Source organism: Schistocerca americana, chromosome 2 (assembly GCF_021461395.2).
Source record: "Schistocerca americana isolate TAMUIC-IGC-003095 chromosome 2, iqSchAmer2.1, whole genome shotgun sequence".
Lineage (NCBI taxonomy): Eukaryota > Metazoa > Arthropoda > Insecta > Orthoptera > Acrididae > Schistocerca > Schistocerca americana.
The window spans coordinates 73117206-73142654 of record NC_060120.1 but is presented as its reverse complement, the minus strand read 5'-3'; the positions used below and the strand labels follow the sequence as shown (position 1 = coordinate 73142654).

Below are 25449 nucleotides of genomic sequence, written 5' to 3'. Positions count from 1 at the left end.
GGCCCTGGATCGAATCCGCCTGGCGGATTACCGACGAAGGCCGGTGTGCCAGGCAGCCTGGATGTGATTTTTAGGCGGCTTTCCACATCCTACTAGGTGAATACCAGGCTGGTCCCGCGTCCCGACTCAGCTACACAACTCGCAGACATTTGAACACATTCGCACTATTCCCTGGATTGCACTAGAGGCAGACAGGTGGTGTACACTAATTTCGTCCCAGGGAGGAGGGGGGGGGGTTATGGGGTGGCGGTAAGAAGAGCATCTGGCCACCCCTTAACATTAACCTTGCTAAATCTGAACCTAACCGTGCCCACCCTGCAACACCACAGGATAAAGGCACAAGCAGAAGAAGAAGTTCGTTGTGTAACTAAACTTTTCATGTGGAATAATAAAAAAAAACCATTGGATATAGCTTATAAAGAACAGGAACATTCATAGTAAAATAAAAATAATTAATTTATCTCTTGCATAAAGTTTTAATTTCCTCAAGTAAATCGCCGAGTTCAATTATGGCTTCATTCAGCCTCGCAATGGACTAATGCGTTAAGAGTAAACTTATGGAATGTTTGATGATGTAGTAATATAAAAATTTGTAATTAATCTCGTGTACAATTTTGCTGTAGACGAATTTTGAAATGCTCTGATTGCTCAATGTCAAACACATACATAACTGACTTGTAAAATGGTCCATGATACTTACAATACTTACCATTTCGAAATATCTCCCACATCACACAGACAGTGACTTTAAAGAATAGGGATTTTTAAATTTGTTAACAACAAATGAGAAATGAAGAACAGAAGTCTCCGCAATCGACGATTGATAGTCCTTCTAGAATAGTAATCGCTCAGTTACAATAGATTATCAGATGAAACCCACTTTTGCGTATCTAGATGATGATGAGTTTGTGATTAGGCGAAGCTCTGTCGTTATATTTTCATACATCTTCTACTTAATGCTGGATAGTTAACTTAAGTACTTCCGTCAGATATCAGTGTATAACGCTTCTTTAAATTAGCGTTACATTAAAGTTGTATGAATATTCTATTGTCACTTTGTTCATCTCTTAGTACCTTTAACAAGCTTCCAGTTATTACTTACATTAGCGTACATGTGTAATTGTTATTCATCACAGACATCGTAGCCATCAAAATCAAAATCTTGATGAAACAGTGTACCTGTATAGTGATTCTGAGATAGTGACGGCGAAACTTACTTGAGTGTATATTGAAACAGTATTATCATCACTTGCATCAAAGTTCGCTGACTAGCTATCCATCTATTAGATCGTTTAACGTAAAATATCCATCTCCACTATTTAGACCTTAGGGACTGTTAAGGATTTCACTCACAAGAGTACTAAAATATAAAAAGGTGACCCAAAGGAAACATAAAGAAAACGAGATAACTAAAATGTGTCGTTTCATTATAAATGTATTTGCTTTCACATTTACGACCATCGAAATATCGCGCAGATATCGCTCATATCAGGCTTTTCCACTTGGAAAGTGACAAAATAAAACACTTCCAATTACCTTGTTTCTTCTCTGACAATGCTTGAAAAATAATGAGTCAAGGATATAGACGTACGAAAATAATACAGTGTTTTGTAATTCGGCAGCATTTTAATCTGTTATTATACATATAAAATGGATATACAAAGAGGCACCACACTGAGAACAGTGTTTGTCGATTTACTTTCAGATAGTTACGCAAATTAGCCACGCAGATTGGCCGCCTCCATGCTAGAGATCTTCGGGTAAGAAAATTCTTCAGGACACGATAAGCTGAAACAGGTAAAGGTAACGTTAGCAAACTGCATGAAATTGAATGAAACTGAATTGAACATCATTAACTGATTCTCTATCGACATAGTCACTAGCTGTTCTCTAATTCAAGTACAGACTGCACTAATTCGATGTACGTTACTGGCCACTAATTGCAACGCCATTGAGTGTACGTTGAAGACGGTGTTACTATCAGTTGCATCAATGTTCACTGACGTAACTATCCACATGTTACATCTTTTAATATAAAATATCCGTGTCCATTATTTAGACCTTAGACAATCCAACAAACGTCAAGTTGGGGTTAAGTGTAGTTCTTCATGCTTGGCTACACAAATTATTTGTAATGCCGCGAAATCTTACGAAGTAGGTAGGTAAAAGACCATCTGCATTGTTTATATAGGGAAAGATTAAGAAACGAGTTCCTAATTCAAAACCCGCGTTTTAACGTTGTCTGCTTGTGAGAAAGTTGTGCTGCCCTTCGTGTATGAAGTGTAAGTGTCTATCACTACGTATACCAACCCTGTAGCGACAGGATCATCGGCTATTGAGAATGCGCTTCACCGTTCTGCGGTATTGTTACTCGCGTTGCTTGGAATTCGCGACTGTCATGCAAATATGAAATCGACGGTTTCAGGAGAGTCATAACATCACGCATGGTCTCAACAGCACCATGCGTCTAGCGTCCGAAATGACAGAAATACACTGACGGAAAAAAATCGCTCCGAGAAGGAGTTGTGCGACATAAACGAAAGTTGGTAGGCGTCTTTCTACATCTGTTCAGTTTTCTTATCAGTCGCATAAGGGTGGTTGATGGAAATCAGGTTAACTCTAAATACACTCTGTAACGGTCGTGAGCGTTAGTTACCTTTGAGATTGGACGTAGTGAGTTTATGTTAAGAGTGCGTTAAGGCGACCGAGACCCCATTATCAGGTACCTCACTTAGCTTGAACGAGGTAATGTAATTGGGCTATGAGAAGCTGGGCGTCTCTTCAACGATATTGTAGAAAGTCTCAGCAGGAATGCAGCCACTGTATCTGATTGCTGGCTACGGTGGTCACGGGAATGTACGGTCGCAAGAAGACCGTCCTCCGGACGGCCAAGTACGAGGTGCATTCAAGTTCTAAAGCCTCCGTTTTTTTTTTCTAATTAACTACTCACCCGAAATCGATGAAACTGGCGTTACTTCTCGACGTAATCGCCCTGCAGACGTACACATTTTTCACAACGCTGACGCCATGATCCCACGGCAGCGGCGAAGGCTTCTTTAGGAGTCTGTTTTGACCACTGGAAAATTGCTGAGGCAATAGCAGCACGGCTGGTGAATGTGCGGCCACTGAGTGTGTCTTTCATTGTTGAAAAAAGCCAAAAGTCACTAGGAGCCAGGTCAGGTGAGTAGGGAGCATGAGGAATCACTTCAAAGTTGTTATCACGAAGAAACTGTTGCTTAACGTTAGCTCGATGTGCGGGTGCGTTGTCTTGGTGAAACAGCACACGCGCAGCCCTTCCCGGACGTTTTTGTTGCAGTGCAGAAAGGAATTTGTTCTTCAAAACATTTTCGTAGGATGCACCTGTTACCGTAGTGCCCTTTGGAACGCAATGGGTAAGGATTACGCCCTCGCTGTCCCATAACATGCACACCATCATTTTTTCAGCACTGGCGGTTACCCGAAATTTTATTGGTGGCGGTGAATCTGTGTGCTTCGATTGAGCTGACTGGCGCTTTGTTTCTGGATTGAAAAATGGCATCCACGTCTCATCTATTGTCACAACCGACGAAAAGAAAGTCCCATTCGTGCTGTCATAGTGCGTCAACATTGCTTGGCAACGTGCCACACGGGCAGCCATGTGGTCGTCCGTCAGCATTCGTGGCACCCACCTGGATGACACTTTTCGCATTTTCAGGTCGTCATGCAGGATTGTGTGCACAGAACCCACAGAAATGCCAACTCTGGAGGCGATCTGTTCAACAGTCATTCGGCGATCCCCCAAAACAATTCTCTCCACTTTCTCGATCGTGTCGTCAGACCGGCTTGTGCGAGCCCGAGGTCGTTTCAGTTTGTTGTCACACGATGTTCTGCCTTCATTAAACTGTCGCACCCACGAACGCACTTTCGACACATCCATAACTCCATCACCACATGTCTCCTTCAACTGTCGATGAATTTCAATTGGTTTCACACCACGCAAATTCAGAAAACGAATGATTGCACGCTGTTCAAGTAAGGAAAACGTCGCCATTTTAAGTATTTAAAACAGTTCTCATTCTCGCCGCTGGCGGTAAAATTCCATCTGCCGTACGGTGCTGCCATCTCTGGGATGTACTGACAATGAACGCGGCCTCATTTTAAAACAATGCGCATGTTCCTATCTCTTTCCAGTCCGGAGAAAAAAAATCGGAGGCCTTAGAACTTGAGTGCACCTCGTAGAGAGGGAAGACCATCGTGTTCGGCGTTTGGCTCTGGCGCTTCGTACTGCATTTGCAGCAGCAATAGGGGCAGCAGTGGGCACCACAGCGAGTCAACGAACTACTGCAAATCGGTTACTTCAAGGGCAGCTCCGAGCCAGTATCGTGTATCCTACTGACCCCAGACCACCGCCATTTGAGACTTCAGTAGTTTCTGACGCTAGTTCTTTGGAGGGCAGGGTGGAGGTCTGTTGTATTTTCTGATGGAAGCTGGTTCTGCCTCGCTGCCAGTGATGGCTCAGTGTTATTTAAGAGGAGACCATTTGACGGCCTGCAACCAATTTGTCTGCGTGCTAGATGCGCTGGACCTACACCTGGAATTATAGTCTGGGGGTGTGATTTCGCGTGACACCAGGAGCACTTTGATGGTTATCCCACGCACCCAGACTGCAAATTACTATAGGTGATTCAACCAGTTGCACTACCACTTATGAAACAGGGGCTGTTTTCCAAAAGGACAGCGCTCGCCCACATACCGCTGTTGTAACCCAGCATGTTCTACAGAGTGTGAGCATGTAGCTTTGGGCTGCTTAATGACCAGATCTGTCTCCAATCGAGCGCATATGACACATCATCGGACGACAACTGCAGCATCATCCACAAACAGCATTAACCGTCCCTGTATTGACCGAGTAAGTGCATCAGGCAGAGAATTTCCCCCCACAAACTGATATCCGGCACCCACACAACGCAATGCATGCACATTTGCAAGCTTTCACTCAACATTCTGACTGTTCATCGGTTATTAATGTACCAGCATTTTACATCTGCAATGACTTACCTCGTGCTTACAATAACCTGTGATCTTGAATATGTTACCTGGACAAATGTATTCCCGAAATTTCGTTACAATACATTAATAATTTTTCGGTGTTGCAATTTTTTTCCGTTAGTGGATTGTCTCGGCCATGCAGCATCGTTCAGCCACGTCATGTACCTTGAGTCAACAAATGGGCTTCTTTGGTGCTGGATGTCATGTCCTTTAGCCAGAAAACGTATTATTAAAAGCTTTTATATTTTTCCATATTCCTATTTACAAATTTATCACCTGGAATTTGAAGAATAAAGAACGTGAAAATGAAAGGTCTATATAATGAGTTACAGACAACTGGAAGGTATGTTTAACGTGGGATACTTTTCACTTCCTTGCCCATGCGGATGGGTCTGTATCAAGACTTCCTTATCAAGACTTCCTAAAGACGATATGCCTATCAGGTAAAGGTGCACATCCACAGACTGCCTTAAAAAAAAATAAAAAAAAAACTGGCACAATTCCACAGCCCATTGCTGGAACTCGAAAACCACAGGAAGGCAGAGGGGCCTCTAAGAACCGAAATATGACGGTACAACTATTTATGCCGACCGTTAAATTCGACTTCATACGAGGGTTGGAACTTTAATAGTGGCATCTATTTATTTACAGATCGTACAAAATAGACACGTGTTTCAAAGTTTTACTGACCTTCAAAGTAGTCACCAGCACTGTGTATAACCCGTTGCCAGCGATGTGGAAGTCGTAGGATACTCTTAGCAGTGCCAGTTGTGTTGACAGTTCGAGCGGCGCGGTCTATAGCCCGACGAATTTGTAGCAGTTCTGAAGCGAATGCCTTGAAGTGTTTCCTTCAGTTTAGAAATCGAGTTGAACTCACGAGGGCTTAAGTCAGGGGAGTGCAGTAGGTGGTATAGCACTCAGCAGCCCCATAAGTCAAACAAATTAGTAACAGCTTGCACTGTACGTGCTTGAGCATTGTCCTGCAAAATGATGGTCAGTTCCTGCAGAAAGTGTCATCACTATTGTCTCTATGCTGTTCATTTTTGGAACACAACCTGCTACCAGCTTAGAGACGAGCTGTAAATAAATAGTTGCCACTATTAAAGTTCCAACCCTCGTATATACCAAACGTATTTTATTTATAATGATGTGTTGTGTTACACAATAAAAAAATCGGCAAGGAAAGATTTTGAGTACTGTTGAATGAACGTCTTGTTTCCTGATTTACCAACCTGTGTTTCTTATATTACAATGAAGAGCCAAAGAAACTGGCACACGCGCGTAACATAGCATAGGGTCCCCGCGAGCACGCAGAAGTGCCACAATAGGACGTGGCATGGACTCCACTGATGTCTGACGTAGTGGTCGAGGAATGGGCACCAAGAATCCCGCACGGCTGTCCATAAATCCATAAGAGTACGAAAGGGTGGAGATCTCTTCTCAACAGCACATTGCAAGGCATCCCAGATACGCTCAATAACGTTCATGTCTGGGGAGTGTGGTGGCCAGCGGAAGTGTTTAAACTCAGAGGTGTGTTCCTGGAGCCACTCTGTGGCAATTCTGGGCGTGTGGCATTGTCCTGCTGGAATTGCTCAAGTCCGTTGGAATGCACAATGGACATGAATGGATGCACGTCATCAGACAGGATGGTACATACGTGTCACCTGTCAGAGTCGTATCTAGACGTATCAGTCCAACTGCACATGCCCCATTACAGAGCCTCCAGCAGCTTGAACAGTCCCTTGCTGACATGCAAGGTCCATGGATTCATCAGGTTGTATCCATACACGTACACGTCCATCCACTCAATACAATTTGAAACGAGACTCTTCCGACCAGGCAACATATTTCCTTCCATTCATCACAGTGCAATGTCGGTGTTGGCGGGTCCAGGCGAGGCGTAAAGCTTTGTGTCTTGCAGTCATCAAGAGCTCACGAGTGGGGCTTCGTCTCTGAAAGTCAATATTGATGATGTTTCGTTGAAGGGTTCTCACGCTGACACTTGTTGATGGCCCAGCATTGAAATCTGTAGCAATTTGCGGAAGGATTGCATTCTGTCACATTGAACGATTCTCTTCAGTCGTCATTGGTCCCGCTCTTGCAGGATTTTTCGGAGATCTGATGTTTTACCAGATTCCTGACATTCACGGTACACTCATGAAATGGTCGTACGGGAAAATCTCCACTTCATCACTACCTCGAAGATTCTGTGTCTCATCGCTCGTGCGCGAACTATATAACACCATGTTCATATTCACTTAGATCTTGATAACCTGCCATTGTAGCAGCAGTGACCGATCTAACAACTGTGCCAGACACTTGTTGTCTTACATGGGTGTTGCCGACCGTAGCGCCGTATTCTGTCTGTTTACAAATCTCTTTACCAGTTTCTTTGGAGCTTCAGTGTATTTTGGTTATTTTCTATTCGGATTCCCTATTTCTTGTGGCTATGATCTTATAGCATACTGATGTTATTTGGATCATTATTATCAAATGAAAGTTTTTATATGTGTCAATTCAGTTCATGTAACATTTCACGCTCCTGCAACCAGATAACCAATCTAGTTAGAACAGAGCCATTAGCATTTGGCTCAAAATTCTACGCTTTGAGTAGGCGTTTGAATTCAGTGATTTTAAGTTAGATACGTCTATATTTGCCTTTACAACTATCGTCGACCTGCCGAACTAACAATGTCTTGTTACACGCTTAAACGAAACGGGCGTCATGGCCAACACAATGAGATATTGTCCTGTGGCGCTGTGTCTACCCGTGTAGAGGAACCTTTTGTTGCACACAACACTAAAGAGTGATCATTAATTAATAATGTTACCTACCGTTTAGTGGGCCTGACTTCCTTTTCTACAAGTAAATTACTGGTACGTTATGATCACTGGAGAAGCTTACCAGCCATTATTGAGTAGTTAAGGAGGCGGCGAGGAGTAACGTCCGGCGAAGAGAACCAGTCGCGTCTGCTCGTGCAGTATGAAGAACAGGAAGGGGTGGTCGGCCTTAAACACGATCTGCTCCGAACGCCCACCTCCCACAGATGTGACTGATGAGAAACTAACAACTGCAGACAAAAGAATAGAGGAATTAAACAATCTCATTCGTTTAGGATACCATGGTATATAGGAAACACATGGCGGCTGCATCAAATGGTTCAAATGGCTCTGAGCGCAATGGGACTTAACATCTGAGGTCATCAGTCCCCTAGAACTTAGAACTACTTAAACCTAGCTAACCTAAGGACATCACACACATCAATGCCCGAGGCAGGATTCGAACCTGCGACCGTAGAAGTCGCGCGGTTCCGGACTGAAGCGCCTAGAACCGCACGGCCACCACGGCCGGCTGCGGCTGCATCACACAAGTAGGCCACCTCAAATGTTTTACAAGTATCGACGCCGATGTTATGTTTTATATCGTTACAATGAGTGCTTGCTTGTGATATTTTCTGCATTTCTTTTCTAAACATATATATCGTGATTTCTGCCGGTCGTGTCTAAGTCTCATGATAGGGAGCGAGCAGTGAACCACTGCAAAACTCGATGAGTGATTTTAGAGAATTATGTTAGGTCTTGTGAGCCGTATTTTTTTAAATTTTTCCTACTAAGTAGATATTCCAATACTGTTGTACGCCAAGAAACATCTAATGAATGCACGAAAAAGGGAAATCCTTAATATACTACCAAAGCTGTCGAATTTTTCGGAGTGGTATGCTGATCAGTTCATATGATAGAAAATTGTTTGCTAAAAATATCACTAACTTCTAACGTACTCCCCTAGTCGTTATGACTCGTCCTTGCCGCTTGCCATGCACGGAGATATCTGACAGATTAAAGTGCCTGTGAACCCAGGCCCTGCAAGGTAAGGAGATCCCGGATGAAGTCACGATTAAACAGAATAACATTCGTCATATATGCCCTCAAATATTTCAGTGAGGAAGGGGTAGTCTCTACTCTAGAATACACAAAGAACTGTTACCTGTACTAAATCTTTTTACTACAGAATCACCATACACATTGGGGTCAAGTGTGTAGTTGGTGACGTTGGAAAATCCTCTATAAGTAGGAAGATCCTGACAATGAATTCACAAACTAAACGAAAGTAATCGTGATAAACATGAACACGTAACAAACTTTCAAAAGCGTTCCTACATGAGAAAAGAACCCCTAGTGTAACTGTAATCTGGTAGTCAGGGAGAGGCAGGATAAGGCAACGATTGTGGATGGGGCCATAATCAGCTACCGTTGGCTACAGTAAACACATACACTTTATTTGAAGAAATAACTTTGAACAGTCATTTTAAAAGATTTTGCTACACTGACGGCTGAAGGCCTTACTAAGAAATAATTCAATTTTATTTATTTATTTATTTATTTTTTGTCAGGTGACAGCCACAAGCAACTTCAGAATACTCAACAGCTGAAGGCCTGAATTACAAGTGAGGAAGGGAGTTACATACTAACATTTACTAGACATTTTCTTCTTAAACAATCAAAAAACTGTAACAAGCTATAGTAATGGGCTTATTAAGAAAGAATTGCAGATTGTTTGCCGGCTGAAGGCCACAAGCAATGTTACACTCAATCAACGGCTGAAGGCCTGATTAAGAAAAAAATTCAAAATTATTCGTCGCCTGAAGGCCACAAGCAATTTCAGAATACTCAACGGCTTGAAGGCCTGAATTACAAGTAAGGAAGGCAATAACATGTTAAAAACATAAAATCTTTTTTAAACAATCTTAACCAACTGTAACAGGCTATAGTGAAGGCTGAAGGCCTTATTAAGACAGAATTGAAAATTATTTGTCGGCTGACAGCCACAAGCAATGTTACAAACAATTAATAGCTGAAGGCGTGAATTACAAGTGAGAAAGGCAATTACATGTTATAACATTAGGGTAAATTTTAAACAATTATGACAACTTGACCAAGTAAGATGGAGTGATCCACAGACAGTGCTCCCTGATTCGACCTGGGGAAGGTCACTACAGCTGTGTAAGCGGTGTGACAGGCAGCCAAGAGTAATGTTCCCCTAAGGAGGGCAACTCAAACTAGAGACGGTTTAAACGTCAATCAACCTTCTTAGCAAATCCACCTAACGCCAGATAAACAGTACAAAGGTGCAATAATTCAGGCGAGAACGAAGTGACAGACAGCACTGCGTCTCCAGAATCCGGTGTTTAAAATATCAAAAGGTAGAAGGAACCACTATAACTCAGGTAGACAAGGGAAACAATTATCCATATCCCAATCAAGGAAGCTGTCAAATTACATGCCATGCAAGACGAAGAAATGCACTGCCGCAAAATACGCTAAGCTCCAGGGCAGGTAACTGAAGCGTTAGCAGCCACTAGGCAGTAAGATACCGCTGGTTGCACTTCAGTAATAATAACACTAAATCCAAACTAACACCAAGTGGTAGAAGGCGGCTAACAGCTTCTGCCAACCTGACAGACTCCACGTGTTGCAACTGGTCTCACCGACCCTGGGAACAACAACATGCAAACAACAGTGAGCTCTCCAACAGTGGAGGTTTCACTACTGGGCAAGGTTCACTGAACTTGAAACGTCCTGGGTTCGGTCGTCGGCTACAGCCCCTCGATCCGACTGTGTCTGCACGCCGCCAGCGGTCCCGGCATGCCTCCGCCCTGTGGACCTCCTCGCTGCTCCGTCTGATGCCGAACTGCCTGACACACACGATGACCCGGAAATACTGGCCGTGGCATCAAAGATAGTGCCACAGTGCTGGCTATCGACAACTGCTCCTGCTGCCACTCGCAGAGAAACAATACTAGCAAACTCAGTGGCGCCATTAACACGAGAAGGAAACGAGACGCCACTATCGCTATTACAAGACGCCAAGTTATGAACGGCAAGAGGACGAGCCGCACATGGCTCAGAAACTTACAATACAATGACCACAAAGCAATTTACCCTCCAAAGTATTATATTCACAATACTCCAATGTACCCTATTGTCTATGCTATTTTAGCTGGACAATAATGTATACGCTACTGGCCATTAGAAGTACTACACCAAGAAGAAACGCAGATGATAAATGGGTATTCATTGGACAAAAATATTACACTAGAACTGACATGTGATTACATTTTTACGCCATTTGGGTGCATAGATCCTGAGAAATCAGTACCCAGAACAACCACCTCTGGCCGTAATAACGGTCTTGGTACACCTGGGCATTGAGTCAAACAGAGCTTGGATGGCGTGTACAGGTACAGCTGCCCATGCAGGTTCATCTCGATATCACAGTTCATCAAGAGTAGTGACTGGCGTATTGTGACGAGCCAGTTGCTCGGCTACCATTGACCAGACGTTTTAAATTGGTGAGAGATTTAGTGAATGTGCTGGCCAGGGCAGCAGTCGAACATTTTCTGTATCCAGAATGGCTCGTACAGGACCTGCATCATGCGGTCGTGCATTATCCTGCTGAAATGTAGGGTTTCGCAGGGATCGAATGAAGGGTAGAGTCACGGGTCGTAACACATCTGAAATGTAACGTCCACTATTCAAAGTGCCGTCAGTGCGAACAAGAGGTGACCGAGACGTGTAACCAATGGCACCCCATACCATCAAGCCGGGCGATACGCCAGTATGGCGATGACGAATACACGCTTCCAATGTGCGTTCACAGCGATGTCGCCAAACACGGATGCGACCATCATGATGCTGTAAACAGAACCTGGATTCATCCGAAAAAATGACGTTTTGCCATTCGTGCATCCAGGTTCGTCGTTGGGTACACCATCGCAGGCACTCCTGTCTGTGATGCAGCGTCAAGGGTAACCGCAGCCATGGCCTCCGAGCTGATAGACCATGCTGCTGCAAACGTAGTCGAACAGTTCGTGCAGATGGTTGTTGTCTTGCAAACGTCCCCATCTGCTGACTCAGGGATCGAGACGTGGGTGCACGATCCGTTACAGCCATGTGGATAAGATGCCTGTCATCCCGACTGCTAGTGATACGAGGCCGTTGGGATCCAGCACGGCGTTCCGTATTACCCTCCTGAACCCACCGATTCCATTTTCTGCTAACAGTCATTGGATCTAGACCAACGCGAGCAGCAACGTCGCGATACGATAAAACGCAATCGCAATAGGCTACAATCCGACGTGTATGAAAGTCGGAAACGTGATGGTACGCATCACGAGGCATCACAACAGCGTTTCACCAGGCAACGCCGGTCAACTGCTGTTTGTGTATGAGAAATCGGTTGGAAACTTTCCTCATGTCAGCACGCTGTAGGTGTCGCCACCGGCGCCAACCTTGTGTGAATGCTCTAAAAAGCTTATCATTTGCATATCACAGCATCTTCTTCCTGGTGGACACGAGGGAATGAGAAGAAAATACGTAACACAACTCCAATCTCCAATAGAACTGAAGTGCACACACAAGCTAGCGACTCCCTTACTGAGCGCCTGAGAAAACGCGGTATTTACCGTGCTTTATAGGCGGCTGCTGTGGTCGGTAGTGGGATATGATGACGGCGGCGCGTTGACTCTGTACGGACCTATAAACCTCAATACTATTCTGGCCTTGACTGCATCAGCTGTCGGAGACTGCCCGTTTTCGTAAGGCGAAAATCTTTGTTTTTCCCTAGCTAAAATATGTCCACTCGCTCTGGCTTAGCGACGTATACACCTCTGACCTCTTTAATTGTACCTAACCCGGGTCGAAATCCATAATCTCCACTCCAGAGATGTTACAAGAGTTTCGAACCCTGTCAACGCAAGTGTTCACTAAAAACTCTTCTAGGCCGACAGAACAGCAAGTGCTCCGTCTGCCTTGGCCCTGGTCTGAAGAGACCTACTCCCTGCTACCCACGGACCCAGTCTGTATATCTTTTTTGTTCTCCCCACTGTACCTTGCGTTCATCCCCTACCACAAATCGTAGCGGCCGATGCTGACTGTGGTGAGACTTGCGCCGTTTCTTGGCCCAATGGAGCTTGAGAAGCGTATTGGGGGTGGAAACTATTTTCCTTCTGGCCTATAGCATTCATGTTTCGCTCCTATACTCTCAGACTCCGTCCATATGAGAGGTGTCCATGTGCAACCTCGTGTTCTCCACTCTTTCATTACGTGATATGCTAGTATTTGTTAAAAATAGCGGTGCTTTCCACTGTGGCCTGTTTTCTGTTTTAATAAAAAAGAAACATATCGACAATATTTTTCGTGCTTTTCAAAAATGATTCAAATGGCTCTGATCACTGTGGGACTTAACATCTGCGGTCATCAGTTCCGTAGAACTTAGAACAACTTAAACCTAACTAACCTAAGGACATCACACACATTCATGCCCGAGGCAGGATTCGAACCTCAGACCGTAGTGGTCGCACGGTTCCAGACTGAAGCGTCTAGAACTGCTCGGTAACTCCGACCGGCCCGTGCTTTTCAGAGACCTCCCGTTGTGATTCTGAAAGCATTTGTTTCCTAGAAGCTTCCCCAGGTATCAGGTGTGGTCTTTCTACGCATGTTCTGTTCCGCCGTCTTTGCCCCGCTGTTAACTTTATTCTGTGCGACTCAACATTTTTCGTAAATGCGAGTTCAGTGTATTGGTCCTCCAAGAGCGGCCAAGCGGCCCCCTGTTATGCTAAAATGTTTCTTTCTGTTCCACGCAGGCGTGAGTCAGAGAAGCTCGCTTAGCGGCTTATTGTTAGCTAATGGTGCCTGCCTACCCGTTGCAAAGGTTCGGCTGTTTTATGGCCCCTCAAGAAACGCGTTCCGTGTTCTACTTCTCTCGATTCTCTCGACGGCTGGAAACTCCCTGCGTCCACTTCAGTTCAAAGTGATTGCGATACTACGTGACTATTAACCCGCAAGGTAGGGAATGTTTGTTAGTATCGAGTTCATGTCGGCCACTCTAGTGCCCCTTTTGACATATTCAAGCCGATATATTTGAAGTAAATAAAAGGAACCTGAATAATATTATATGGACATAAACGACAAAATTAATTATGAAAATGTATTAAATTAGCTTCAAAGAAAGACTATATCGATTGCGATGTAATAAAATACAGTATTTATATTAGATGAGATCATAGTGCATAACGTTCTCGAAACTAACATTATCTTTGTCATTATATATAAGAGATAAAAAATATTTAAAATCACTTCGAGTAAGATCATTTCTTCTGCTGTATGTAAGGTACCCTTTCTATTGTAAAGCGGTAGCTTTTGTTTTATTTGTTCTCGTACGTAGCAAATAATTCAAGTGTGTATTCTGTGCTTAGTGGAAATATATCTACAAAACGTATGTTCAATGTGTTACTTAAAGAACCCACGCAAAAATTCTTCCTGAATTAATAACTGCAAGAAGTTATTTAGCATTTTCTCAGTCTCTGCGAAGCAAGCAGCGGTGATCTTTGACTGGCAACAATTGGCCGCCATTACGCGGCGTATTTAATTTTTTTTTTGTGTAACATATCACCACAGCCGGAGCAGAAGGAATCATTTCAAGTTATTGAGTTAACTAAAGTGCAAAGCTTCACTAATTTTATTTCGTCAAAAAATGCATACTTTCAAAGATACGATTTATTCTAGGTCAGTGAACTTAGCCTGCATTACATTTCGCCGAAAGCATTTGAAATAATTTGTAAGGAGCCTGGCGCTCTTTTGAAACATAATTTAATATTTATCTTTGGCCACCTACAAATCAATATATATATATATATATATATATATATATATATATATAAAATCCCTTTCTTGCGTTTCGCTTAATAATAATAATAATTAATAACCACAGAAAGGAAGGGATAACATACCACGTATGAATGATTACTCTTTGTACTATGCAGATTAGTATCACTTTACTTGAACTAGAGCATGTGTGAACGTTTCTATATCTAAAATAATATGTTAAGTGCAAAATTATACCGCCAACTTACAAACTTACCGTGAGATAAATTGAAATTATTGGTGATATAGGGTATTTAAGTCTTCTCGCATGCCATATTTTCTTCCTGCTCAGCAGGATCATAGTGGGCCGGACCAGAATCTTAACAAAATATGTAATATATGCTTTAGCGTAGCCCTTTTTGCAAAAATTGAAATTTTACTGCCCCCACCCGCTAATCCTGTTCCAGTCTATTTGCCAAATTTCACTCAGTCGAACAACTACCAGATGATCCACAAACGCCCTGCAACTGAAAAACAACATAAGTATCTATTAATTTTGTTCAAACAGTGCCTCCGTTGGCAGTGCTGATACACTCGACTACTAGCTTGGGTACTTAAAGGTGTGCTTCGCTGGGTTCCTCGCCGTCTAATAGAAGACCATAAAGAGCAACGAAGGGCTACATGTGCGTAATTACTCGCTCGTTACGAGGATGATCATGACATTTTTTGTCGAACATCATCACAGGTGATAAGATATGGGTTAACCAGTTCGAACCGAAAACAAGACGGCAGTCCATATAGTATAGTGGCTCCAAACCACTTCTCCTTTGAAGAAGAGGGTCCAAAGCCCTACTATCAGCCGGGAGAGTCATGGCGACGGTCTTGTAGGGCTATGAAGGTGTTATACTGTTTGATATCCTCCCTCATGCTGCAACAATCAACTCGGGAGTGTAGTCTGCTATCTTCAGGAAATAGAAGAAACGACTTCGTTGTGTTCATCGCCACAAAAATGCAGACGAACATCTCCTTCTCCATGACTACTCAACGCCTCACATACGTCTGCGCACCCGAGAGGAGCTCACAGTACCTCACTGAACAATTCTTACGATTTGGCACGTGGGATGGCAGGAGCTTGAATGTGGTAGGGAAGCTAGAATATCTGAAAAGGGAAATGCAACAGCTCAATCTAGATACAGTAGGGGCCAGTGAATGAAATGGAAAGAAACTAAGGATTTCTGTTCAGATGAGTGTAGGGTAATATCAACAGCAGCAGCAAATGGTATAATGGGAACAGGATTCGTTATGAATAGGAAGGTAAGGGCTCAAACTCTGGCAAGCTGAAACGAGAGAAATCTTGCAAGTAAAACTCGTTAAAATACAAGATAATTTAATAATTAAAGACCATAGGAACGCAAAGGAAATTAGAGGGCATAATTCAGTTTCCAAAAACCTTAGGCAAAGAGGTAACAACAGCCTACTCTGTACATGAGAATTGATTGTAATATTAGATGTCAAGGTTGCCGGGGACTCCAATCATCAAGAAATATTTATTACAAAACTTGTAAGTGTGAGGAACATTTGCATGGAGGTAGAGTTATAAAGTCTGGAGTAACACATACGGGAAGAATTTAAATTACAGGCCCAATATTTCAGTGAATATTTTAATGAACCAGTTGAGTCAGATTCAGTTCACTTGGGTCGAACTGGTTGAAACTTTGTCTCTAGGTTTCGGGAACACACTTATACATATGATTCTGCCCTTGGTTGGCATTTATCACAGGATTTATCAGAGGATTTCATGTACCCCATGTTGAGCCTAAAAAGCGAGGGCTGGATATATTAGAGGAATCAGAAATCTTTATAAACCAGTCGCGCAACCATCTATGATTTTAAACAAACAGCTGTCTTCTAGAGCCGGCCGCTGCAGTCGAGCGGTTCTAGGCACTTCAGTCCGGAACCACACGGCTGCTACCGCTCGCAGGTTCGAATCCTGCCTCGGGCATGGATGTGTGTGATGTCTTTAGGTTAGTTAGGTTTAAGTAGTTCTAAGTCTAGGTGACTGATGATCTCAGATGTTAAGTCTCATAGTGCTTCTTCTAGACGCAAGTGGTTCTCCAAAATGTTCAGCGAAATATTGGGCCTGTAGTTTCAAGCATTCCATTCGTATTACCCAAGTCTCTCTGTGGTGTCACCGCCAGACACCACACTTGCTGGGTGGTAGCCTTTAAATCGGCCGCGGTCCGTTAGTATACGTCGGACCCGCGTGTCGCCACTATCAGTGATTGTAGACCGAGCGCCGCCACACGGCAGGTCTAGAGAGACTTCCTAGCACTCGCCCCAGTTGTACAGCCGACTTTACTAGCGATGGTTCACTGACAAAATACGTTCTCATTTGCCGAGACGATAGTTAGCATAGCCTTCAGCTACATCATTTGCTACGACCTAGCAAGGCGCCATTATCAGTTGCTATTGATATTGTAAATAATGTACAGACAAGAGCTACGTTCAACATTAATGGATTAAAGTTAAGTATTCCACCAGCTACATCCTTTTTTTCTAGTCTAACTTCCTTGTCCTGTTCCAGACCTCACGCCAGCCTGCGTGAGCTTAAAAGCGTGTCTTTCAGCTTCCTCTACCATTAGTGGGTTGGCTCTCATGCCAATCCACAACACTTTCTATCTCTATTTCCATGCAGCTGCTCCCCATACTTATCAGTTTTGTTACACGCATTTCTTGAGGGTTCGAGTCTCCGACATCCTTGATATCTAATATTATAACTACTGATGACGTAGCGAATTGGTTGTTGATACCACTTAGCCTAATGCATTTGGAAATTTTATTGTGTACCATTTTTTTCTTTGCTTTCCTGTTGTCTTACATTATTAAATTATTTTATCTTTTGACGAGTTTCACTTGCACGATCTTCCTCGCCTAATCTGGCGAAAGTTTGAGCCCTTCCCCTATCTTAAGACTAACACTCTGCTAACAACTGTAATAGTTTAATTTTGTATGCTACATGTCTTATGGAAAAGAACAAAAAGGTTTCTGTTTTGTCATTACGTGGCACTACTTTTGTATTCATCACCGCCCTCTCGTGGTCTAACTCGTCTTCCTGGTTATCGCATTGTAGCTAGTCAGTTAATTTGCTTTGTTTGTTAGATACTGTCTTTATAGATCTGATGACCAAGATGTACATGGTGTGTGTTTCAGCTGTTTGATTTCGACGATATTTGCTGTGTATTTCTGGTTTGCAGACAATCTGAGGATGGGTTCTATCCGAAATGTATCAAATGAAGTCATTGGTTTATCAGCTAGTGGCTGCTTGTTTAGTGGCAATACAGCAGCTGTGCAATTCTGATATTGTTTTGTCTGTACTGTGGCTTCCCACAGTCTAGAGATGTAATGGCAGATGGTTATTCCGTTCTTACGCAAATGGAATAGGTGTTCATCTTGGCTTAAGGGACAACGCTCGATGGTAAATATTTCTTCTCGTTGGTGAAGCTAAAAGAAACGTGTTCAGTGCATGGACATTTATTAAACGTCACGTGGTCTGGATTCATGCTACAGGGCATAACTAGGGTGAGTCCTCTCATGCAGCACAAATTAGGCCCCACCACCATTCGCCAGTGACTCAGACCAGTGAATTAACTCACCTGTAGCAGCCGCTGCCTCCGTTCCTTCTTCGCCGACCTCGATGAAAGCCTTGTGCAAGACCATGTTCACGTGTAGCGGCTCCCTTCTGGTAATTCCAGTGAAGTTCGCCTTGAGCTCGCTGAACATGTCGGTCATACCAAGCTGAAAACCCATACGTGCAATATTACCTGTATAGCCATAACGAGGATGTACCCTGCAAATATCAATGGCTAACCTATTGTATGGGAGGAAAACTTCTTGTCTGATACTTAAAATATGGTAGAGTTATTTCATTTTCCGTCTCAATCTCATTCCCGAATGCAAATTGTTGTAGTAACTTAAGATTATGTAATAAATGAAGTTCCTTATGGCTGATAATATGAAACATAAAATACTACATTTATTACTGAAGTCAGCCTCAAAATCAGGCCAATAGTTTCAGTTTTAAAGGTAGCACAGCAGTGAAATTTAGAGACTAACACAGGAGGCACTGTCACGAAGAAAATAGACTCTCAAAGTTACATAGTGCCCATAGGACCAGTTCGAAAACATTTTTCCACAGAATCGGCATATCATTTGGCGCCACTCCTCCCCCTCCCCCCCCCCTTTTCCCTCCTACACTTTCATTCATTCCAGTTTTCGCTACTAATTGTGATACGCATCGTATAAAGGGCGTTATTTTTACACCGGAAATTCCACAATCACATCTGCATTTTGCGACATTGCCGCATTATCATTTGCGCCTTCACGTTTCTCTTTTCCCTCTGCATTTGCTATAAACTAAGAGCATCTTCTCGCTCAGTGACATCTGCACCTCCGGCTCTTCTGCTACTGCTACTTTTTCACCATTACGGGGGTTGGGTTCTTTGGGGAAGGAGACCAGACAGCGAGGTCATCGGTCTCATCGGATTAGGGAAGGACGGGGAAGGAAGTCGGCCGTGCCCTTTCAAAGGAACCATCCCGGCATTTGCCTGGAGCGATTTAGGGAAATCACGGAAGACCTAAATCAGGATGGCCGGACGTGGGATTGAACCGTCGTCCTCCCGAATGCGAATCCAGTGTCTAACCACTGCGCCACCTCGCTCGGTTTCACCATTACGTGCCATCCCCATGTTTATTATATGGTCTCCTCTTTGTAACCGTTCTTTTGCCCTGCTCTCACTCCTCATCTGCATTCACTGACATTTTATTACAAGAAGTAATTTTGTTCTCACTATACTCAGCAATACATGACATATCAACACTGTATCCCAAACATACCATACACTAATACCTTACCAAAACTTTTGAACGACGACAAACAACCCAGTAGTAAAAATGAGACATAGGAAAGATGCAAAAAAGTGCTGAAAGAGAGCAACACAGGTTTAGTTAAATGGGTCAGCTACTTAAATTAAAGTTATTCAATTTTGTTTTATCTATCGAGGATACGACTCTAAATTAGTTTCTTCTCGTTCAAAAGCCAGCGGTTGCTAGATCGATGGCAGCGTATTTGTTTGACGAATGCTCTATCCTGCTGCGTGAGATTTTGGACAAAAATGCATATTCCGACAACCCATCAGAGTATCTCAAATTAGCGACTCCTGTGCAGGGTAGCCATTTTAAGTAAGACGCCGACTCGATTTAACAAACCTTTCGGTTATTTTTGTGGCGTGTTGTGAGTGGAATGACTGAGGGACAGATCGCTACCCATGAGCTTCAGATATATAATTGAATTTGTTGTGCAATGGATTGCATAATGAACAAAGGCATGCCCTCATAAGTGACTTCTGGGTGTCAAGTCTTACAAAATCATTAATGATTAATAAATGGGGTACGTTATCTATCTACTGGGTTGACAATATTGGTCAAGCTTCATTGTGTACGACTTTGTACTCAACGATAAGGAGAGACTGACTACAGAGTGCCTTTGTTCTTTTTTTCCTTTATTGAATTTCGATTCCACTCGAAGAGGGCGGGCTGGCAGCAGCTTAGTATGCTCCTCTACAGCCTACAGAATTTGTAAAACATAAGATAAGAGACAATAAAAGCAGACGATAAAACGGTGACGTAAATTGTAAAACGGCGGAAAATTGTGGAAAATTAAAACCATAAAACAAAACAAAGGGGAGGGGGCGATGCTAATAAAATACACAGGAATCTGACAGGTAAAATGGTGGACAGACAATTAAAAAAAACTGCGACAGTCTGGTTGTTCGCAAGAGATATAAAAACCACACTCAGTGACAGCATGATGTCCGTTCGCAACACTTTGGAAAAGATGCACAGCACTTAACAAGGCTGGAAACACTGCACTAAAAAGTCGTCACGAAGATGACACAACACAGCAAAGGGCAGATGGGGGGGGGGGGGGGATCTGGACAGATGAGGGGGAAAATGAGGGAGGAGAGGAAAAACGAAAAGGGGGGGGGGAAACCGACTAAGGGAGAGGACTCATAATGGGGGGGGGGGGAGGCAGATCAGAGGCGAGAGGGAATGGGAATGGGGAAAGGCAGAGGAGGGAAACGCAAAAGGACTTGGGGGAGAGAAGGGAGGCAGAGAGAGGGTAGGTGAGGAAAAAACAGGATGGAAGGGGGGGGGGGGAGAGGGAGCCCAGGAAAAGGACAGAGGATATGTCATGTACTGCTGAGTATAGTGAGGACAAAATTACTTCTTGTAATGAAATGTCAGTGAATGCAGACGAGGAGTCAGAGCAGGGCAAAAGGACAGTTACAAAGAGGAGACTATATAAGAAATATGAGGATGGCACGTAATGGTGAAAAAATAGCGGTAGCAGAAGAGCAGGAGGTGTAGATGGCACTGAGCGAGAAGATGCTCTTAGTTTATAGAGATTGCAGAGGGAAAATAGAAACGTGAAGGCACAAATGATAATGCGGCAATGTCACAAAATGCAGACATGATTGTGGAATTTCCGATGTAAAAATAACACCAGCCCAAATTTTACCACTTCTACTGATCCTCAGTTGAACCAGACCAGCTCAGCATAGGGAAAACCTTTTGAAGAGAAGGATAAGATTGATTTATTACTTGAGGTTATAGTAAAAACGATTGACGAAACATAAGAAATGTTGAGTAAACAGGAAGAAAGTTTGCTTCAACTTGGGCCCCAACTTGAACACATCTGGATAATGCAGCAGCAGATTAGATGTGTAGAATGTCGGCAAGTGGTGCAAGTGGATCGTGTTGAGAGCGTGAAAAAACGATTAAATATGGAAGAGGAGTGACTTCAGATACCGAAAGATACTGAGAAGATATTGATGATACCGAAACATGGGAAATTTGAGAGGCAATGAAACAACTGAAGAGCAGCAAGTGAGAAATGCGCGTGAAGGTTGCAAGAGTACCATGTCCAGTACCAGCAGCGGAAACCGAGGAAGTACAATTGCTCCTCGCATTTAAACAGCGACAGGAAGGTTTAAATCAATGACAGTGTCAAAGGAGCGAGATTATGACTAACGATATCAGAGATTTGAAGGCAAAAGTCACAAAGGTGTTACACTGGCGAGAAGGCGCCAATGGTGCACCACATACTTGTGTGTAGTCCACATAAAGCAATGCGTATGGAATTGGATGTGTTGGTCCAGGAATCAGCTGTGGACAGGAAGCCTCACGCTAGCACGAGGAAGAAGAATACTCTACAATCAACTGTCAAACAAGACCACAAGAAGGTGAATCTTTTGACTACAAGAACTTCCTTTCGGTGTGAAAATTTCCTGCTCTTAGGAATGATGGAAACCAGTACACCTGAAGTCTTGGACTGATCAATTGCGTGTGGATATCTCGAGGGCGGAACAGCGATGTGTATGCGACGAGTAGCATTATAGTGTACATCGTATAGGAAATTTACGGACCCATACTTAGCTAGTTGTTTGTCTAGTGCAGTGCCAGATTTCACGGGATATAATGATAAGCCGGAATCTAGACGAGTCTAAGTCCAATGAAGCTTTTTGAGGCAATGTTAAGGAAAAAAAAACTGTCGCCACAACTTTCACCTCTGCAGAGGTTATACTGTAGTGCTATAAGAAGCAAACTGTTTCTTTTTGGGCGTTGTAAGGAGGATGCTGAAGCTATCAAAGGTTTGTTGTGAGAGCTGAAGTGTGGCGAAGATGAGAAAACTGTGTCACAATGATTCTGATCGTAAGGTGACGCGCGCTTCCGACCGTAATAGCACAACAGAAGTAGCTCGTACAACGAACGATGCAACAATGGTCATTGGTTTGGCTCGCATTGAGTGGACATTATGGATCTAGACCTTAGGCTGAGATCATTGAAATTCGCCCTCCTGATCAGTAAGGCAGACACAATACGGAGAATTAATCACCACTATGGCGGGCGTCTGACACGGGAATGGAGATGCAAGAGCCCATGAAAGACCTCAGAACCAGTGACAGAATATGACAAGGTAAGGAAATTACTTTTAAAAAAGAATGGGAGCGCCTTACTCAAAACTTGCATCCAGTAATCACCACATTATAGGTGTTTCATCAATGTGGAGACGTTGTCAGCACCTTGCTTGTACGGACTGACAGGAAAGAAGATGTGCTGAGCTTGGGATACGGAAGCCGAATGCTAACTTGTCACTAAAGCGTGCACTCGTGATTGCCTCTATTTTAGTAGATTCTGATTTATCATGTGAATTGTGCATGACCACAAATAGCACCAAAACCGGTCTAGGCATGATTTTTTTTCAAGAAGTCGAAGAAGAGAGGTAATAATGAAAACTGTCGCTTTAGTAGCAGAGTGCTATCAAAATAGAAGAAGAACTACTCCATACTGAGTTGGAGTACCCTGCCATCGTGTGAGGCTTCCAGAGTTTCTGTACTTCTTATCTGGTGGCAAAACGGAAATTTACACTGACCATGAGGCATTACTGTTCTTACCAAACGCAAAACTCGTACATGTATGCCTCATCTGGTGGTTACTACATCTCCAAGAATTCGACTTCACAATCACACATTTGCCAGGCACTGTTAATATTGTAGTGGACACACTATCATGCTTGCCTACTAATCTTGTTGAGAGGATGGAAGAAGATCTCTAAGAAAACCATTTCGTACTATACTACCTCTAAAACATTGTTCTCGAAAATTAAGTATCTACCTGTTTCAAAGAAACAGCAAGAGAATAGGACAAAAACCCCCGCCATTCTGGATTTGGAAAACAAATGTAGAGATAAAGAGCAAATTGCAGTTTGGCAGGAAATGAGGCTATGTTTCGTCACAGATATTTGGACGAGTCACTAGTTGTTGTGTAGAACAGATGGGTTGGTGAACAAACTTAAATGGTGCATGCACCTAAGCTGTGCCCACTTTGTGCTGAAGAAGTTTTCCTTGAAGTTGCAGGCGACCTGTCATTTCAATAATATTTAGCAAAGGAGTCACAAAGTGTTGTTCATCTGCAAAGCCTGTCAATAGCCAAAGCCCTGCACCACATCAAACCAGGCACCTTTTTTGCCCATAGTACCTCTGAAATTATGCCACTTGCGGCAACTGTTTTCATGGACTCCCTTTCGAGAGTGACGCATGGTTTCTGTTATAGCCCGGTGGCTGTTGAGTTAAATTCTGCAACTTTGGCTCCGCTGTGAAAGGCCACTGCTAGGACTGTGGCAGAAGCATTTTAGGAGAAGTTTTTTTAAAAAAGACTGTGTGGATAAGATGATTCCTGATCATGAACTGCAGGTTTGGTCATGCTGATAGGGCGATGTTGAAATGGCACACGATAAAAAACCAGTCTTCATTTTGACCTGTCGTCCATATTAAAACATGGCTAGACACTAGCCGAAACATAAATTTTTCTAATAAAACCTGATTGTTGCGATCATTTGAGAGTCAGATCACAGTCGTTGAGTGCACCCACATTCCTAATGGAAGGTAACTTGATATTCAGACCTTGTGGCGAGGATTAGGCTTGCTAGGCAGCCTGTATAGATTACACTGTGCCAAACTGCATCTGTCTTTGAATCGACGGTCTTTACACCATAAGGATGTGATACCTCTCGCCCTCTTTCACATTAAACAGGCCCCAGGAACAAGAAGGAATGTACTGAGCTGAAGGCAACCATAAGACATTACAAAGCGGGTCAGAAGATTTCAGTAAGATCGCAGAGATTATCAAATAAGCGAAATGTGTTGTGCCACAAGTTCTTCTCCTTGTTCATTGAGGTACTACAGATTCGAAGGGTTGTGCGTGTGAACATAGCCAGAGTGGAAACAAGCAAATGAAGGAAGTCATACGGGGTGCATCACATCAGTAATGAAAATCCTTTTATCGAGTAAAGCATCTAAGATGGTGGGACAACAAAAAATTAAATTTTGAAATGGGTTATATTTGTCTCTGGAGTATAGAATTTATTTCTCTTTCCGGAAGAGTTTGTTTGGTAATCAGTTTGTGATTGGATCTGTAATAAGTTATTATTTCACTGAGGGACAGACTTTCACTGCATTTCCCGTCCTGTGCAAAGTGTGTTTTCTGGTAAGTTTTTGCTTTCTGTTTAGGACAAGTGACATGGGAAGACGTTTTAGTGAAGAGTACATTTCCCTTTGATATTGCTAAGGCTGGTAAACAAGGAAAGGAGGGTGGACAATGTAATATATGTTTATTTGTGACAGTTTTAATCCCAAGTGGATATTTTATGACAGACTTGACGAGAGAGGTGGTCTTCCGTGATTTTTGATGTTTTGTGGAAGTAGTCAGGTGGAACTTGGAATTTGTTTCAGTCAAACCATTGTGAATGTGGTGAAGTTTTCTCTCAATATTGTATAGGATTCTCGATTTTTCTTGTTTTGTAATGTTCTTGCGTGGAGGGAAGAGTTGTTACATCATCATCATCATTCAGGAAATAGAGAGGTTGTATTATGTTAATGTCCATGTCGGATGCATGTTTGGACCGCAGGTTGCATTACTGTCCATGACTGATGCGCATTGGCACCGTATCATTGGATGGATTAGGGGAGGATTTTGAGATACATTGATGTCCACAGTGGATGCACATTTGGACCCTAGACTATGGAAAAATGGCTTAGGAGCACAGAATAAGTGACAATGTTTGAGGCCGTACGGTTCTAGGCGCTTCAGTCTGGAACCGCGTGACCGCTACGGTCGCAGTTTCGAATCCTGCCTCGGGCATGGATGTGTGTGATGTCATTA

The 25449-nt window shown here is 43.2% G+C and overlaps 1 protein-coding gene across 1 annotated transcript in view; it reads right to left on the bottom strand.

Moving 5' to 3' along the window:
- Positions 1-1606: 1606 nt before the first annotated feature.
- LOC124595531 (serpin B4-like) overlaps positions 1607-25449 on the bottom strand; it is a 37748-nt gene continuing 13905 nt past the window's right edge. Inside the window, exons 3-5 of the mRNA XM_047134298.1 lie at positions 18324-18465; positions 7934-8099; positions 1607-1788 (exon numbers count right to left, since the gene is read on the bottom strand). Coding sequence (XP_046990254.1) covers positions 7951-8099; positions 18324-18465 — 291 coding nt within the window. The 3' untranslated portion in view covers positions 1607-1788; positions 7934-7950. The remainder of the gene's footprint in view (positions 1789-7933; positions 8100-18323; positions 18466-25449) is intronic.